Consider the following 16,965-nt stretch of genomic DNA (forward strand, 5'->3'; position numbering starts at 1 on the left):
GTAATGAACTCTTTGTTTTTGTCTTGCTGCCTTTAGAATCCTCTCTTTAACTTTTGCCACTTTTATTATGTCTTGGAGTAGGTCTCTGTGGGTTCATATTGTTTGGGACCCTCTGTGTTTCCTGTATCTGGATATGTGTTTCCTCCTTTAAGTTTGGGAAATTTTCAGCCATAATTTCTTCAAATACATTTGCAATTCCCTTTCTCTTTCTTCTCCTTCTGGAATCCCTATTGTGTGTAGATTGACCCGCTTTATGTTATCCCTTAGGTCTCGTATATTGCTTTCATTCTTTTTCATTTGGCTTTCTGTCTGCTGTTTTGGTTGTGTAATTTCTGTTAGTCTTTTTTTCCAGGTCACTTATTCTTTCTTCTGCATTATTCATTCTGCTATTCATTGCCTTGAGCTCAGCTTTTGTCTTAGCAAATGAAGTTTCTCATTTTTCTTGGCTCCTCCGTATAGTTTCATTCGTTTTCACAGTAATATGCATTTCTGTCAATAGCCTTTCTTAACTCTTTCAGTGTTTTCATTACCTCCTTTTTGAACTTAGTATCTATTAGACTGAAGTGGTCTGTTTCGTTGTTGGTTCCTTCAGGGGAATTTTCTTGGTCTTTTAACTGAGAGTGTTTCCTCTGCTTCTTCATTTTGTTTATGTATCTCTTAGTTTGTGAGTGTAGGGGAAACAATTATCTACTGTAGTCTTGGGGAGCTATTTATAAGTGGGAGTGTCCCTGTGTAGCTGGTGTGGGTTTAATATTTTTTTGGCATGAGGGCTGTTTTTGGTTTGGATGCTTGCTGTCTCTTTCCTTAGCATGTGCTGGCTGTTGTCCCCTTGATAGGGGTTGCACAGGTGCACAGCTCCTGCAAGCTCCCAGGAAGGCAGGGACAGTGGTTGGCTCCCAGTTGTGGGTCACTCCACAGTGGTAGTGGTGGTTTTCACACTCCCGGGGAGGTGGGGGCAGTGGTTGGCACTGGGTCGTGAGACCCTCAGCAGCAATGGCGGGCCATGCACGCTCCCAGGGCAGTTGGCCCCGATCATGGGACCCTCAGCAGTGGTGGGCTGTGCCTGCTCCTGGGAAGGTGGGGGCAGTGACCTGCACCCACTCACAGGGCCCTTGGCATCAGCAGTGGCTTGCACACCCGCCCCTGGAGCTTGTGTAGGCAGTGTCCTGCCGCCTGCGAGTGCACAGAGAAAGAAGCTCCTATGGTGGGCCAGCCTCCTCCTTGCGTACCCCCCAACAACATTGGTGCCTTGCCTCTCTGGTGAGCCCAGCTTTCTTCCTGGACTTCCTCAGTTGTGGTGCATTACACCGTAGCCCCCTCAGGGCTGTCTTCACTCAGCCAACCCCAGTAGTCTCCCCAGAGTCTGACCTCTGAAGCCCAAGCCTCAGTACCTAGCCCCCACCCATCCCAGCAGGTGAGCGAGCAGACAAGCGTCTCGGGCTGGGGAGTGCCAGTCGGTATGAGCCTCTGTGCAGGTCTCTCCGCACTTTGCACTCCACACACCTGTTGCTGTGCTTTCCTCTGAAGCCTACCCATCTGAAAGATGTACTTGCCAGCGAGGGGACTTCACAGTGTGTGGAAACCTTTTCTTTCACAGCTCCCTCCCAGAGGCACAGGTCCTGTCCCGATTTCCTTTCTTTCTTTCTTTCCTTTTTTTTAAATTTTTATTTATTTGTTTGTTTGTTTGTTTATTTATTTATTTATGGCTGCATTGGGTCTCTGTTGCTGCGTGCGGGCTTTCTCTAGTAGCAGCGAGCGGGGGCTACTCTTCGTTGCAGTACACGGGCTTCTCATTGCGGTGGCTTCTCTTGTTGCAGAGCATGGGCTCTAGGTGCGCAGGCTTCAGTAGTTGTGGCACACGGGCTTAGTTGCTCCGCAGCATGTGGGATCTTCCCAGACCAGGGCTTGAACCCTTGTCCCCTGCATTGGCAGGCAGATTCTTCCTTTCTTTCTTTTCTATTTTCGTTTGCCCTACCCAGTTACCTGGAGATTTTCTTGCCCTTTTGGAAGTCAGAGGTCTTCTGTCAGTGTTCAATAGATGTTCTGTGAGAGCTGTTCCACGTGTAGATGTTTTTTGGTTTTTGGTTTTTGGGGTTTTTTTGCGGTACGCGGGCCTCTCACTGCTATGGCCTCCCCCACTGCAGAGCACAGGCTCCGGACACACAGGCCCAGCGGCCATGGCTCACGGGCCCAGCCGCTCCACGGCATGCGGGATCCTCCCGGACCGGGGCACAAACCCGTGTCCCTTGTATCGGCAGGTGGACTCTCAACCACTGCGCCACCAGGGAAGCCCTATAGTAGATGTATTTTTGATGTACCTGTGGGAATTCCATGTCTTAACTCCTCCACCATTTGATCCCATCTGGTATCTAGTTTTAAGCTGCATTTTCCTGATTGTTATTGAACTTCAACATCTTTTAATATAATTACTAGCTATCTCTATTACTTGTTGTATATATCTTCTCACATTGTTCTGTTAGGTTGTCTTTTTTGTTTTGTTTTGTTTTTAGGTTATTTGTCTTTTAAAAAAATTTCATCTGAAGATGTTCATTATCCTAGACACTAACTTTGTGTTATAAATGAGAAGTATTTTCTTTTAGACTGTTGCTTGTATGTATACATATATAAAGTTTTAAGTAATTTCAGTGTACTAAAGTTTATTACCTTTTTTCCTCTTAATGGCTTTTGCTTTCTTTCTTTTATCTTGTTTTAGAAGACCTTTGTACCAATGCCAAAAAGATATGCTTCCATTATGTTTTAAATCCGTGATTTGTGGTATATGTGTGAATAGTATCAATATTGTTTCCAAAATGGGTGACCAATTAACTGAACACCATTTATGCCTGATTTGTCTTTCCTCATTGATTTGGAAAGCTGTCTTTATGTGTATAAATTATCCTATACACACAGATCTGTTTCAGTCTGTTTATTTTTTACAAACACTGTATGGTTTCAATTATTATAACAACTGTAACTTTATAATATTTGCTTAGTTTTCTAATAGAATCCTTTTTCTTTGTTCTTTATTTAAATTTATTTTGGTTAATCTTAAACATTTACTCCTCAGTATTTGTTTCAGAATCAGTTTAAGTTCTCTGAACAATCTTATTGAGAGTTTAAATGATACTATATTGAATTTGTATTGATGTCTTTACAATACTAAATCTTTCTGTCAGAAACGTGGTTTATCTCTCCATTTATTTAGGTTTCATCTAGTGTCCCTCAGCAAGTTTTACATGTTTCTTAAATAAATTTATTTATATTTGGCTGCATTGGGTCTTCATCGCTGTGCGCGGGCTTTCTCTAGTTGTGGTGAGCAGTGGCTACTCTTCGTTGTGGTGCACGGGCTTCTCCTTGCAGTGGGTTCTCTTGTTGCAGAGCATGGGCTCTATGTGTGTGGTCTTCAGTAGCTGTGGCACGAGGGCTCAGTAGTTGTGGCTCGTGGGTTCTAGAGGGCAGGCTCGGTAGTTGTGGTGCACAGGCTTAGTTGCTCCACGGCATGTGGGATCTTCCTGGATCGAACCTGTGTCCCCTGCATTGGCAGGTGGGTTCTTAACCACTGCACCACAAGGGAAGTCCCACATTGTTTTCCATGACATTCTTTTGTAGTGTTTCCATAACGTACATTTTGGAGGAAGTGTTAAATTTAACTTTTATTTATATTTATTTATATACATCATAAATATTATTTCAATTGCTATTAGATAAAAGAGTTTTTATTTATTTTTTTCTCTTATGTTTTCTGGTTAGTTACTACCAGAGTAACGCATCGTCCTAGTTGACTAACACCCGCTATATACATGCCCATTCCATTGTCCCATTGTCCTGATTTGAATAATGAATTACGTGGTGACCCTAGTTATTACCAATTTAGAATTTCTTTCATTTTCAATTAACAGAAAACTTCACCATTGTTTTATTAAACAAATCCGAGGTTTATTTATCTCATAACAGGAAATCTGCAGGCAGGCGGTCCATGGCTGGTGCAGCAGCTCCATACTATCTTCAGGAACCCAGCCTTCTTGGTTTTCTCCTCCACTATCGTTAGCGTGTACCTTTAATTCTTGTTTGTAAGATGGTTGCTGTACCTTCTGGTATTGTTTCTGTCTTCCAAGCAGAAAGAAAGGAATAAAAATCAAGAGCAGAATGGATTTTTATCCCCCCCCCAACCCCTCCAGGAAGAGCAAGTTCCCCAGCAACTTTAACCTACATTTGATTTACCATAACTGTGACACGTGGCCATGTCTAGTTGCAGAGGATAATAAGGGGACTCAAGAATTGAATGCATAATTTAAAAATTTAAACTTTATCCTGTAGACAGTTAAATGTTACTCAAGGTTTTCAGCAGTGCTATGACATAATGAAATGGATGGATTAGAAAGGTTCATCAGGAAGTGATCTGCAGAATGAATTAATTGGGCAAATGACTCTGAAGGCAAAGAAAGCTTAGCAAATTGATTAAAGGAAAGAAGAGAAAAGATCACTGATCCAGTTAGAGTGCTCCTCTAGCCAGCCAGACTGTTACTAATAATAGTAACGGTTTGGGGTAGATAGTAACCTTGAGAATAGAAAGGAGAAGTAGCTTATACCAGTGACTCTCAAGCAAGACTGGCTGATCATTAAATTTGGAGAACTGGGGAGATAAGTCTTCTTTAATTCTAAAACGTTTAATCTGGGAAAATGGGTGACTAAGGATACATTTAGGGTATTAGAGTGACTTATTGATAAGTTTGGTAAGGCAGCAGTGCAAGTCAGATAGCCCAATCATATTGATTTATTTTTGGCTGCTTTGGGTCTGTTGTTGTGCACGTGCTTTCTCTAGTTGTGGAGAGCAGGGGCTACTCTTAGTCGCAGTGCGTGGATATCTCATTGTGGTGGCTTCTCTTTGTTGCAGAGTACGGGCTCTAGGCATGCAGGCTTCAGTAGTTGTGGCTCGCGGGCTGTAGAGCACAGGCTCGGTAGTTGTGGTGCACAGGCTTACTTGCTCTGCGGCATGTGGGGCATGTGGGATCTTCCCCGAACAAGGCTCAAACCGGTGTCCCCTGCGGGCGGATTCTTAACCACTGCGCTGTCAGGGAAGTCCCCATATTTTACTGTTTTGATTTTCATGGTAATGAATGGGCTAAGTATCAGCACTAGAAACTAGAAAACATGCCATCTACCTGTCAAAAACGTTGATGTTCTTCAATTAAATATGGTTTGGATGGTGCTGAACTGAAGCCTTAGAATGCTAACTCCTGACTTCTGTGTTGTGACTGACCAGAGGGGATCCCCAACAGAACTCTGGTTATGGCTTCTTCAGATTAGAAGTATATGGGACAATCTTCCTGGCCTGTTATCACAGGGGAAGACATTAAGTTTTCCTAATAGAGCAAGCCCAAAATAGGCTTGAAACTCAAACTAGAAAAGAAAGGGCAGCCCTAAAGTTTTCTTGATCCACATCTTAATTTTGGCATGAACAGTCAAAACTACGATGAAACTTTTCTGCCCACGTTTGATATTTCATGTTAGGATAGCCTTGGACTCTGGCTGTGATTCATAGAACATTCTCTTCATTTTGCTACTTGGAGTCAATAATGAAATGTTAGAGAAAAGGTTAAAATTTTCTACATCCCTGTATTTAAGCCTGAAAGATTAAAATATGGGTCTGCACAACTCTGCCAAACTCAGTAACCTTGTTTTTAATCATAAGCCAGCATAGACCTCAATCCTTAATAATGATTCTTAACCAATCTCCTGAAAGCAAGCATTCTTCTTTTCCAGAGAAATGGACACAAGTTGATACTGAAAATTTTCCTTAAAGGAGCAGGAGCCCTTGATAAAAAAGTAGAATCAGATTTTCCAACAAACAGTACCCTTGTAATTGTAAAATAGTGCTGCAGGTCAACCCTTTGCAAAAACAAAACAAACAAGACTTTAAAATTTTTAATTTACTGTTTTCAGCAAGATTCACGGGGACATTACATCTAAAACCTAGAGCAAGCAGCCAGCTTAGATTTAAGAAGACTGAATGGAAACAAAAGCAGTGCTGGGAAGCAGTGAACAGTGGTTTGAGTGTTATGGAAAATCTAATGAATAACAGAGATAAAACTGCAGAGATACAAGCAATTCAGAAGAGAGTTTAGTTTTACTTTAATTCAGAAACTATTTCTTGAACATCTGTTATGTGTCCGGCATTATGGTACATGCAGAAGATGCAGTGATGAACGAGGCAGATGTGCTTCCATTCTTCTTAGAACTTATTGTCTATTAAGGAAGGTTAAAAAGTCTAAAATGATTAAGAGGAAAGGCATGGTGGATACGTCTAGGAGACCCAATCTGCATATAACTGGAATTTCAGAAAGAGAACATCACTTAAAAACTGGTAAAGATGTTAATTTTCATAGTTATAAAGGTGCAAGCTATAGTGATCCAGGCAGAAACAGTATAAACGTAAAAAGTAGACTAGCCTTAGATAGCCAAGCAACACATTCTCAAGGTTGAGTGGAAAAAAGATTGATTGTAATGCAGTACATGCATTTCAAGTCAAATCCCAAGTTGTATGTTAGGACCGTATTCTCAGACACGTATGGGCTCGAAGAACGTTTCATCAGTCTATCTTTCCGAGAATATTGCTATCAAAATGAACAACTTAAGAAATGGAGAAGTTATGATATAAAATGATTGGTGATGAGTAATGAAACCATTTAAGTGTAGAGTAAGATCCAAATAGTTCGTATCTTTATAAAATAACATAAATTGTAAAAAAAAAATTACTTAAAATTAAAAACAATAATAATTTTGGTCTAAAATATGTCATCAGAAATTGGCATGGGGACTTCCCTGGTGGTGCATTGGTTAAGAATCCTCCTGCCAATGCAGGGGACACGGGTTCAAGCCCTGGTCCAGGAAGATCCCACATGCCACGGAGCAACTAAGCCCACGTGCCACAACTACTGAGCCTGCGCTCTAGAGCCCGCAAGCCACAACTACCGAAGCCTGTGCGCCTGGAGCCTGTGCTTCACAACAAAAGAAGTCACACCTGCACACCGCAACAAAGTGTAGCCCCTGCTCGCCACAACTAGAGAAGGCCCACGTGCAGCAACAAAGACCCCACGCAGCCTAAAATAAATAAATAAATTTTTTTTTAAGTGGCATGTAAGCCAAGGTGTAAGGGCTTTTAAATTTATACAGAAGAAATCAGGGGATTCACATTTCTTTTAACACTGAAGATACCCATTAGTAGAATAAAAGTAGGAGGATGATTATCTTCTAAACCATTGGGGTGAGGAAGATGTTTGGGGTAAAATCCCATATAGAACAAAAGGAAATGCCAAGGTTGCCCCAAAAGAACAGAAAACATAAAATAACATGACAACAATTTTTGTTAAGTTCAGATCAGTTTAACACATTTATTGAATGTTCACTAATTGCCAAGCATGATTTTAGGCACCAGTGATAGCGAAGAGGAGAAAGACCACAAGGAAATTAAACGTATATATATATATATATATATACTATGTCTATTAACAGCAAGTGCTGTGGAGAAAAGTAACAGAAAAGGGAAATAGAAGTGCTCTTTTTGGGGAATGAGGAGCCGTGCAACTTTCCATAAGGTAGTTATAGAAGCTCTCATTGAATAGGTGATATTTGAACAGACACCTAAAGGAGGTGAAGGAGCAAACTGTTCCTTGGGTTGAGGGCATTCCGGAGAGAAGGAACAGCAACTGCAAAAGGCTTCTCAGGTCCATGCCTATGTAGTTTGTTTTGTTTGAGAAGTATAAAGGATGCTTTAGGATTGGAAGTAGAGGATGGGGAGAAGTATGTGGTAGTTTGGGGGTAGAGAGTGCATGGAATGTGTGGTGTAAACGCTTAAGTATTAGCTTTTTCTCTGAGTGTGATGAAAGGTTTTGAGTTCAGGAATGGCAAGATCAATCTGGTTCTATGTTTAAAATGGAGTGAGGGTGGGTGAAAAGGCAAAGACAGAAGCGGAGACCATTATGAGTCTATTACGGTAATTAAAGGAAAAGATTGGACCAGAGTGATAGCAGTTAGACATCAGAAATATTATAGCACTGTTTGTTTTTGTGTTTTTTTTACACCCCCTCCCCCCCAATAATAAGACTATAATTCCTCATTAAATATGACAGCCAGAATCCCGGCTTCTGTTCACAAAAATGCCGTGTATTTAGCCTATGCTAGGCACCAGACTGCGGACGCTCAGTACTGGCAAAAAAGGAAATGCCCTGCCCTCATGGCACTGCCATTTTTTTTTTTTTTTACATCTTTATTGGAGTATAATTGCTTTACAATGGTGTGTTAGTTTCTGCTTTATAACAAAGTGAATCAGTTATACATATACATATGTCCCCATATCTCTTCCCTCTTGCATCTCCCACCCTCCCTATCCCACCCCTCCAGGCGGTCACAAAGCTCCGAGCTGATCTCCCTGTATAGAACTATTTGAAATAATGTTTTTGAAAGGTAGTGATAAGAAAATGTAGATAAGTGATAAAAGGCAGGATGTAAAATTACACTGTATGATCACAAATTGAAGAATTTCTATCTATAAATAGAAAACGGTGATTAACATTTATACTTTAGGGTAGGAATATTTTAGATTTATGTACGTGTGTGTTTCTTATGCTTTTGTGTATTTTCTAAATGGTTTTTTATAATTGGGGAAGAAACTAAATTTTTCAAAATATTTTTCTTTCATAGAACAAAGAGGTGAAGAAAAAGATATCAGATTCAAAGAAAACATCTGCATCTACTTTAAAGTAAGTAATTCCATCATCTCCTATGTGAGAATGACTATGCATATGAATTAAAATTTTTAAATTTTACAATGACATTTTTAATATATTTTATCATCCTGACTCCAGTTTAAATGGGGCATCATTCAAACTGAATTATTTTAAACTTTTTTAGATTTAAGCTTTGCATCTTTAGAAGTTAGAATTTTATTCTTTGCTAAATTTTTTTCTCCTTTTAATAGAAAAGATACAGATGCTTCCAAGGCTGTTGAAACTGTGACTTCAGCTTCTGCTAGTAAGTTGTTACTTTCAGTACTCCTCCAAATGAGTATGTTTTGTCAGATGACTAGAAACTTCTTGTAAGATGATGCTAGGAAAACATTATTCATTGTGCTTTAGGAGAAGGGGGACCCACACTGGCTCCTGTATTAAGCTAATGGTTAATGTTAAGTGTTTAATTATGAAATCTCTTGTGGAATAAATATAAGGACTCAATGAGATAATGTATGCAAAGTACCTATCATAGTTCCATAGTTAATAGCTATTTAGGTTAATTTTGCAGTGTCTGTCTCCATTCCCTCCCAGTAAACTGGTAAGACAAAACATAAAGGTATGTTAAGATTGCTTGTGTGGTCCCCTTTGATTTTGAAAGTCTGCTAAGAACCAAAAAGTAAACAAAAAAGACTAAACAGAAATAGATGATATTACACTCATGTGTTATTTCTTTACACACAGGCAAATACTTCAGGTCTTTATTATGAATCTAGCTAAATGAATTTTGCATACAATTTTAAACCCAGTTTATTTATTTTTTTCTCAGTCCATTTAGGATTGGAAATGTGGAGAGAAAAAAGTTATTGCCAAAACATACACTCTTGAATCTAGTAAACAGTGTGATAGTGAAGGACAAGACATAAACAATATATTAGGAAACTTAAATTGTGTTTTGTATGTTATCTTTTTGAAAGGTAGGTAGTTCATGGATTTATATTCAGAATAGATAAAAGAGTTTTTGGTATTAGAACTAATATTCAAGTGACTGGAAAATTGGATTGTGTAGAATATCTCAATTTTCCATAATGTTTAGTTGGATAGTGTCCTGAAGTTATTGGAAGTTAGTGGAGGTGACTATGAGTGGCTTCTGGAAGGCAATAAATTTTTACTAAAGTTTTAAATGTGAACGTGTAAACGGATAATATTTAGAGGCAGAAGATTACTTCAGTTAGGCAGATGACATAAAAAAGGTAACAGAAAGGCCTTGAAGATTAGTGCTGGGGTGTTTTTTAATTTGACCCCATTAACAGCATTTCTCAAAATGTGTTGCGTGAAAGACTTATTCATAGAACATGTTTTGGATCAGATGAAGGTTAGGATATGTATTATACCTTTTTTTTCCTTTAAAAAATAATCCACAAACCCATTCACTTTATGAAATCCTGCAGGAAAGAAACCTATTTAACTTTGTTTAACCCACTGTTTCCAAAGCTTGGATAAGTACACCCCATTTTTTCTGTGTAAGACCTAGTAATAATTGGTACAAACTCCGGGAAATTTCCTTAGAGAATAAAGAACCACTAGTTGTTTAGGATTCTCATGTAGATTGGATACATGGAGTGATTGAAAAATCCTATTGAGAAAACATTTGGGATTCACTTTCAGGTAATTAGGACCTGATATTAAAAGGTTAATTAAAATGATCTGGGATGCTAAAATCTGAATTTTTATTATGCAGAATTTTTTAGTGGATAATATATAAAAATTAAAAAAATAATTTAAAAATTTCAATGTTTCAGGCCGGATGGAGTTTTCTAAACGAATGTGGTAATGTTGATTATAATAAAATTTAGCTGCGGTGATTTCTTTGAACTGGGGGAGAACATTGCTAAATATCAGGTATCAAGGAATATCTATGGGAGATATCATTTAGTCAATCACATGGCATTGAAAGTGGGATACTTAGGAAAATTTTTTGTTAAGTTTAAGGTTTGAATTTTGGGAATGACCCTAACATAATAAAAGTAATGCGTAGGGGGAGAAGTGCTTCAAGTTAAGTACTTCCTCCCTTCTAATATAAATGTAGAAAGGAAGAGAGGAGCCCAAGGCTGAGAAAGTGTCAGGTGAGAAAGATAAGATAGCTTTTTGAGATCAGCAATGTCAGATTGAAGAGGGATAGGAAGTCAGGGTAGTTTTAAGGAGAACTTTGGGGGCTTCCCTGGGGGCTTCCCTGGTGGCGCAGTGGTTGGGGATCCGCTTGCCAGTGCGGGGGACACGGGTTCGAGCCCTGGTGCAGGAGGATCCCACATGCCACGGAGCAGCTAGGCCCGTGCGCCACGGCTGCTGAGCCTGCACTCTGGGGCCCGCGAGCCACAGCTGCTGAAGCCCGTGTGCCTGGAGCCTGTGCTCTGCAGCGGGAGAGGCCACCGCGGTAAGGGGCCTGTGCCCCGCAGCGGGGAGTGGCCCCCGCTCATTGCAACTAGAGAGGGCCCGCGTGCACCAGCGAAGACCCAATGCAGCCAAAAATTAAATAAATGAATAAATAAATAAATTTACTTTTAAAAAACAAAGAGAACTTTGGTTATAAGCACAAATGTAAAAGGATGTAGGAAAGTACAGGGAGGGAGGAAAAGCCTAATTTTATCAGAAAGGGAAACTTTAGAACTTTTACCCAGTGCTAATTACTTAGCACTCGGCTATATGCCCATAATTAGATGCGTTTTATAAAGTGGTTAGGATACATCAGAGAGTTATTTCTAAGTAGTTTATAGTTTAACTTGTGCCAGAAGACAGAAAACAAGGGAAAGAAACTTGCCATGGTTACACTATTTATAGTAGGCAATTTGTTATTTCACTTAATATTTCAGACCACCGTATGAGTATAGTTCATACTGTTCTCCTTTGATAGATGAGGAAACAGATTCAGAGAGGTTAAATGACTTACTCAAGGTCACATGGAAGAGTTAGTATTCAAACCCAAAACTGTATGCTTCCCAGGCTTTTCACCTATACTAAAGTACCTCTCTGAGAATGAAAACTTGTTCTATATCTCCTTTGATTGCTCTTCTTTTATCTTACCTTCATTGTTTCCCTAAATGTCTGTTCCTCTTCTCATGTCCTACTTTTCTTGCTGGTTGATTTCTTTCCTTTCAATATCTTTAAGGACCAGTGACATCTCCCATACATACATAAACCTCTTCTGCCCCCTCAAGTTTATGCCTCATTTTCTTATATTATCTAACAACACCACTAGTTATCCAGTGTAGGAATCTATTAGTAATCCTTTACCCTGTCTTGTCTTCTTTTTTGTCCCATCCAGTTCAAACTTAAATAACATCCTTCCTCTTCTCATCCAATAGGTGGCTGATTCAAATTAGTTCTCTCTTGAATATACCTCGAATTATCTCACCTTTACTCCATCACAGCTGTAAATGTTTTAGTTTAGACTCACATTTGAATTTTTGAAGATAGCCTCCCGACTGGCGATTTTTATTCTACTCTGCTCCGGTATTAACACTCTTGCCCTGAGGTCACTTTAAAGCAGATCTGATCATTCCACTCCTAGTGACCCACAGGGGAAAACCCAAATTCTTCATAACGACCCCTTCCCCTTTGGCCCAGATGACTTTTTCAATCTCTTGTCACGCAACTGTATATTATGTTTAAGCTACTCAGAATGGTTTATTTTCCAGCTGTGCTATTTCATTTCTCGGGTCTTTATGCTATCCATTTGTGTGGAATCATTGTCTAAATTCCAGTTAACTTCACTTAGTAAGCGCTTATGAAGTAGCTATTTAGTAGGTGCCAGGCCTCGTGCAAGGTATTGAAAATACAAAGTCAATTAAGACTCCTTTTGGAGGGTCGAGGTGGGGCAAATTCTAATGTATCTTTCAAGGCCCATCTCAGATGAAGCTTCTTTGTGATACCTTCCCTGACTCCTAGGCAGTTAAATGCTCCCAGCTCCCTCCTAGAAATACTGTATTGTGTACGTTAAATTACTTGGTATTAATAGGTTGTTAATAAGTCTGTCTCTTTCACTTGGCTGGGTAAGGGAATATTTGTAGTTTTATTTTTCTGTACCCTAATATCTAATGTGGTGTAAGGGTTAATGAATAAATATTTGCTGGAGGAAGAGTATAGGGATACTCAAATCACATTTGTATTAGTGTCATAACTGAACCCATGGAAGGCAACTAGAGATTATCATACTAAGTGAAGTAAGTCAGAAAGAGAAAAATAAATACCATATGATATCATTTATGTGGAGTCAAAAATATGACACAAATGAACCTATTTATTACACAGAATCACGACATAGAGAATATGTGGTTGCCAAGGGGGAGGGGGGCAGGAGAGGGATGGATTGGGAGTTTGGGATTAGCAGATGCAAACTGGTATACATAGAATGGATAAACAACAAGGTCCTACTGTATGGCACAGGAAACTGTATTCAGTATCCTGTGATAAACCATAATGGAAAAGAATATGAAAAAGAATGTATATATTTGTATAACTGAGTCACTTTGCTATATAGCGGTAATTAACACAACATTGTAAATCAGCTATACTTCAATAAAAAAAAATAACTGAACCCTTGGAAAAACACATAGTGAACCAAAATTTTCTGATTTGTCATTCTTGAATTAATGATTTTTTTCTTCTCTAAGATTTTATTGGTTTCCTTTTTCTTTTTTGCGATACGTGGGCCTCTCACTGTTGTGGCCTTTCCCGTTGCAGAGCACAGGCTCTGGACGTGCAGGCTCAGCGGCCATGGCTCACAGGCCCAGCCGCTCCGTGGCATGTGGGATCTTCCCGGACCGGGACACGAACCCGTGTCCCCTGCATCGGCAGGCAGACTCTTTTTTTTTTTTTAAGTGCATGTCTCTTTATCTTTTCAATTCCCAGATGAAAATGACTTTTTTTGTTTAAGTCAGTTATTTCCCCAGTAAAAGCACTCTGCCCAAATAGTTCCCACATGTGAGTTCCAGCAAACCTTAAAGGAAGTAATAACTCTAGTTCTGATTTCAACTATTCCGTAGCATGCAGAGGAAAGGAAAACATTCTTTAAAAGGGAGTATGGAGGGGGAGGGGAAACAGGAAGGAAAAAACAGGCTAATACCAACATCGAATGCTGACAAAGACACTGCACACTTAGCACAATGGCTAAAATAAGAAAATAGTAATACCAAATGCTATTGAAGATGTGGAGAAACTTGAACATTGCTGGTGGGAATGTAAAATAGTATGGCCATTCTCGAAAAAAGTATTGTAGTTTTTTAGCAAAACTAAACGTGTGCTCACCATAAGACCCAGCAGTTACACTCTTGGGCATTTATTTCAGGCAAGTGAATTACATTTCACACAAAACCTGTTCACACAAAACCAGTACACAAGTATTTATAGCCTCTATTAATAGCCAAAAGCCGGGAGCAACCCTAATGTCCTTCAGTAGGTGAATGGCTGACTAAATAAACCGTGTTATGTCTGTAGCATGGAATACCTACCACTTAGCAATTAAAAGGAATGAATTATTGATACATGCAACAACTTGGATGGATTACAGAGCAATTGTGCTGATTTTTAAAACTCAATCTAAAAAAATTATGTATTGTAAGCTTCTATTTACATAACATTCCTGAAATGATAAAATTAAAGAGATAGAGAACAGATTAGTGGTTGTCAGGGATTCTAGGGGAGGGAGGAGATGGCTCTTTCTATAATGGGTAGTAGGAAAGATACTTGTGGTGGAACTCCTCTTTGTTTTGACTGATGATCACCACAATCTACACGTATATGATAGAATTTCATAGAACTAAATATACGTTACGCGCATGCAATCTGGGGAAATTGGAATGTTTGTAAATTACATCAATGTCAGTTTCCTGTTTATGATATAATACTTAGTTATGCAAAATATTACCATTAGAGGAAAGTCCGTGAAGGGTATATGGGATCTCTCCCTATTATTTCTTACAACTCCATGTGAATATACAGTAATCTCAAAATTAAAAGTTAGAGAAATGTTTTAAAATGCTGATAAAGCTATCATACTAAATTGGAATTATAGAACAGTTTCACTTCTGAATATTTGATGTAAAGTTTTTAAGTAAAATTTTAGTGTCTGGAAGTATATTAAATGAATAACATAGTATGCCCAAGAGGGGGACGAGGGTCATGTCAGAAGTATAAAGATGGTTCAAAATTAGGAAATCTGTCAATTCCATTTACTATATTAAATAGAGGGAGATAAATGCTGAGAAACTCTTAAAGTAGGTGACTACTTCCTTAATATGATAGTGTGTTTGTGTATACATACTTTATTTATTTATATGCATAACAAATACGCATATATCAAGTCAAAAGCCAGCATATGCTTAAGAGTTAAACAGTAGAAGCATTCCCATTAAAGTTGGGACCAAAACAAGGGATACTCAACATCACTTCTATGAGTTAAAATAAATACTGTTCTAAAACTAATAGCCATTAGCTGGTGCACTACAAGTCAAGAGGCATAAAAATTGGAACGTATGATAAAACATTATTGTTTGCAAATATATACGTATGATGGAAAACCCAATAGAATCTATTGAAATGCTATTAAATAATTAGACATCTTAATTCTCTAAATTACTATAAAGTTTTAATTGCTTTATTACATAAAAAAGAACCATTCATACTAATATACTAATAAAATATTAATATACTAATAAAATATTCCATTTATAATAAAAAAGGTAGAAGCTATGAAAACTTTTAAATACTAAGAGGCATAAAATAAGACTTAAATGAGAAAACAGCTCATTTTTGGATAGAAAGCCTTTCACCATTATAATATGCCTTTTTTTCTTATATTAAAAGATAAATATTAGGAACCTAATACCAGTAAAGATTTTTTGAATTTATATAAGCTGATAATAAAGTTTATACATAGAATAGACAAGAAAATTCTGCAAAGGAAGAGTAATTAGGACAGAACAGCACTAACAGATATTAAAATATATTACAAAGTTAAAAGATTCATATAGTTTCATATAATTGCATAAATAGACAAAAGATCAGTAGGACAGAATAGATTCCATGAATACTCCCCCAAGCATATGGAATATCAGTAAATCATTATGGTAATATTTCAGATTAGCAGGGAAAAGATGAATTATTCATTAAATTGACTAGCCTCTTTGTAAAGTATATCGTTTATAGTATCAAAATAAATTACAAGGGACTTCCCTGGTGGCGCGGTGGTTAAGAATCTGCCTGCCACTGCAGGGGACACGAGTTCGAGCCCTGCTCCGGGAAGATCCCACATTGCAGTGGAGCAACTAAGCCCGTGCGCCACAACTGCTGAGCCTGCGCTCTGCAGCCCGCATGCCACAACTACTGAAGCCCACACGCTTAGAGCCTGTGCTCCGCAACAAGAGAAGCCACCGTAATGAGAAGCCTACGCACCTCAACGAAGAGCAGCCCCCGCTCGCCACGACTAGAGAAAGCCTGCGCACAGCAACGAAGACCCAGCGCAGCCAAATAAATAAACAAATAAATTACAGCTGGATCAGAGATTTAACATGATACATAGACAGTAGTTAAAAGTATTGAAAGAAAATGTGGAGGGTTTTTTGGTTTGTTTTTAATTTCAGAATGAGAAAGTCCTCCCCTATCAGGAAGACATTGATTACACGAAAATATTTTTGTATAAGTATTTCTCATAACTTTTTAAAAGGTTGTTACCTATATGATACAAATTAATTTTAATGTATAAAGAACTCTAATAAGAAAATCCTCAAAACCCAAAAGATAAATTGGCAGATATTAAGAATAGACAGATCACAAAGAAATAGAGATAAATTTACACATATGAAAATTGACACAGCTTTACTTAAAATTTAAGAAACAAAGATTAAATCATACTAGTTTCTAACTCAGATTGGAGTGATTAATAACTTCTTTTACATACTGTGTTTGTGTGGAAATGGGAAGCCCCACTCTTGTATACTATTGATGAATATTAATTGGTACAACCTTTCTGGAGGACAGTTTCATGTTTGTTAAAATTTAAATCTATCCCTTTGTCTCAGCAAGTCCATGGCTAAGAATTTGCCTATAGTTATAGTTCCATGGGCATACAAAGATGAGTGTAAGGATGTTTCTTGCAGTGTTTTTACCAAAATTATGCTAAGTTAGCTCTTTCCTAAATCTAAGTGATGTTTTTTGTAATGTGATACTGATATATTTTTCTTGT

At 38.4% G+C, this 16,965-nt stretch overlaps 1 protein-coding gene across 6 annotated transcripts in view; it reads left to right on the plus strand.

The window, feature by feature from the left end:
• ZNF638 (zinc finger protein 638) overlaps positions 1 to 16,965 on the plus strand; it is a 147,609-nt gene that overhangs the window by 99,663 nt on the left and 30,981 nt on the right. For all 6 annotated transcript variants that reach the window (XM_082672553.1, XM_082672556.1, XM_082672554.1 and 3 more), the window contains 2 exons: positions 8,701 to 8,759; positions 8,978 to 9,030. In XM_082672553.1, coding sequence (XP_082528679.1) covers positions 8,701 to 8,759; positions 8,978 to 9,030 — 112 coding nt within the window. The remainder of the gene's footprint in view (positions 1 to 8,700; positions 8,760 to 8,977; positions 9,031 to 16,965) is intronic.

The sequence above is a fragment of the Grampus griseus genome, assembly GCF_964374135.1.
Source record: "Grampus griseus genome assembly, chromosome: 15".
Lineage (NCBI taxonomy): Eukaryota > Metazoa > Chordata > Mammalia > Artiodactyla > Delphinidae > Grampus > Grampus griseus.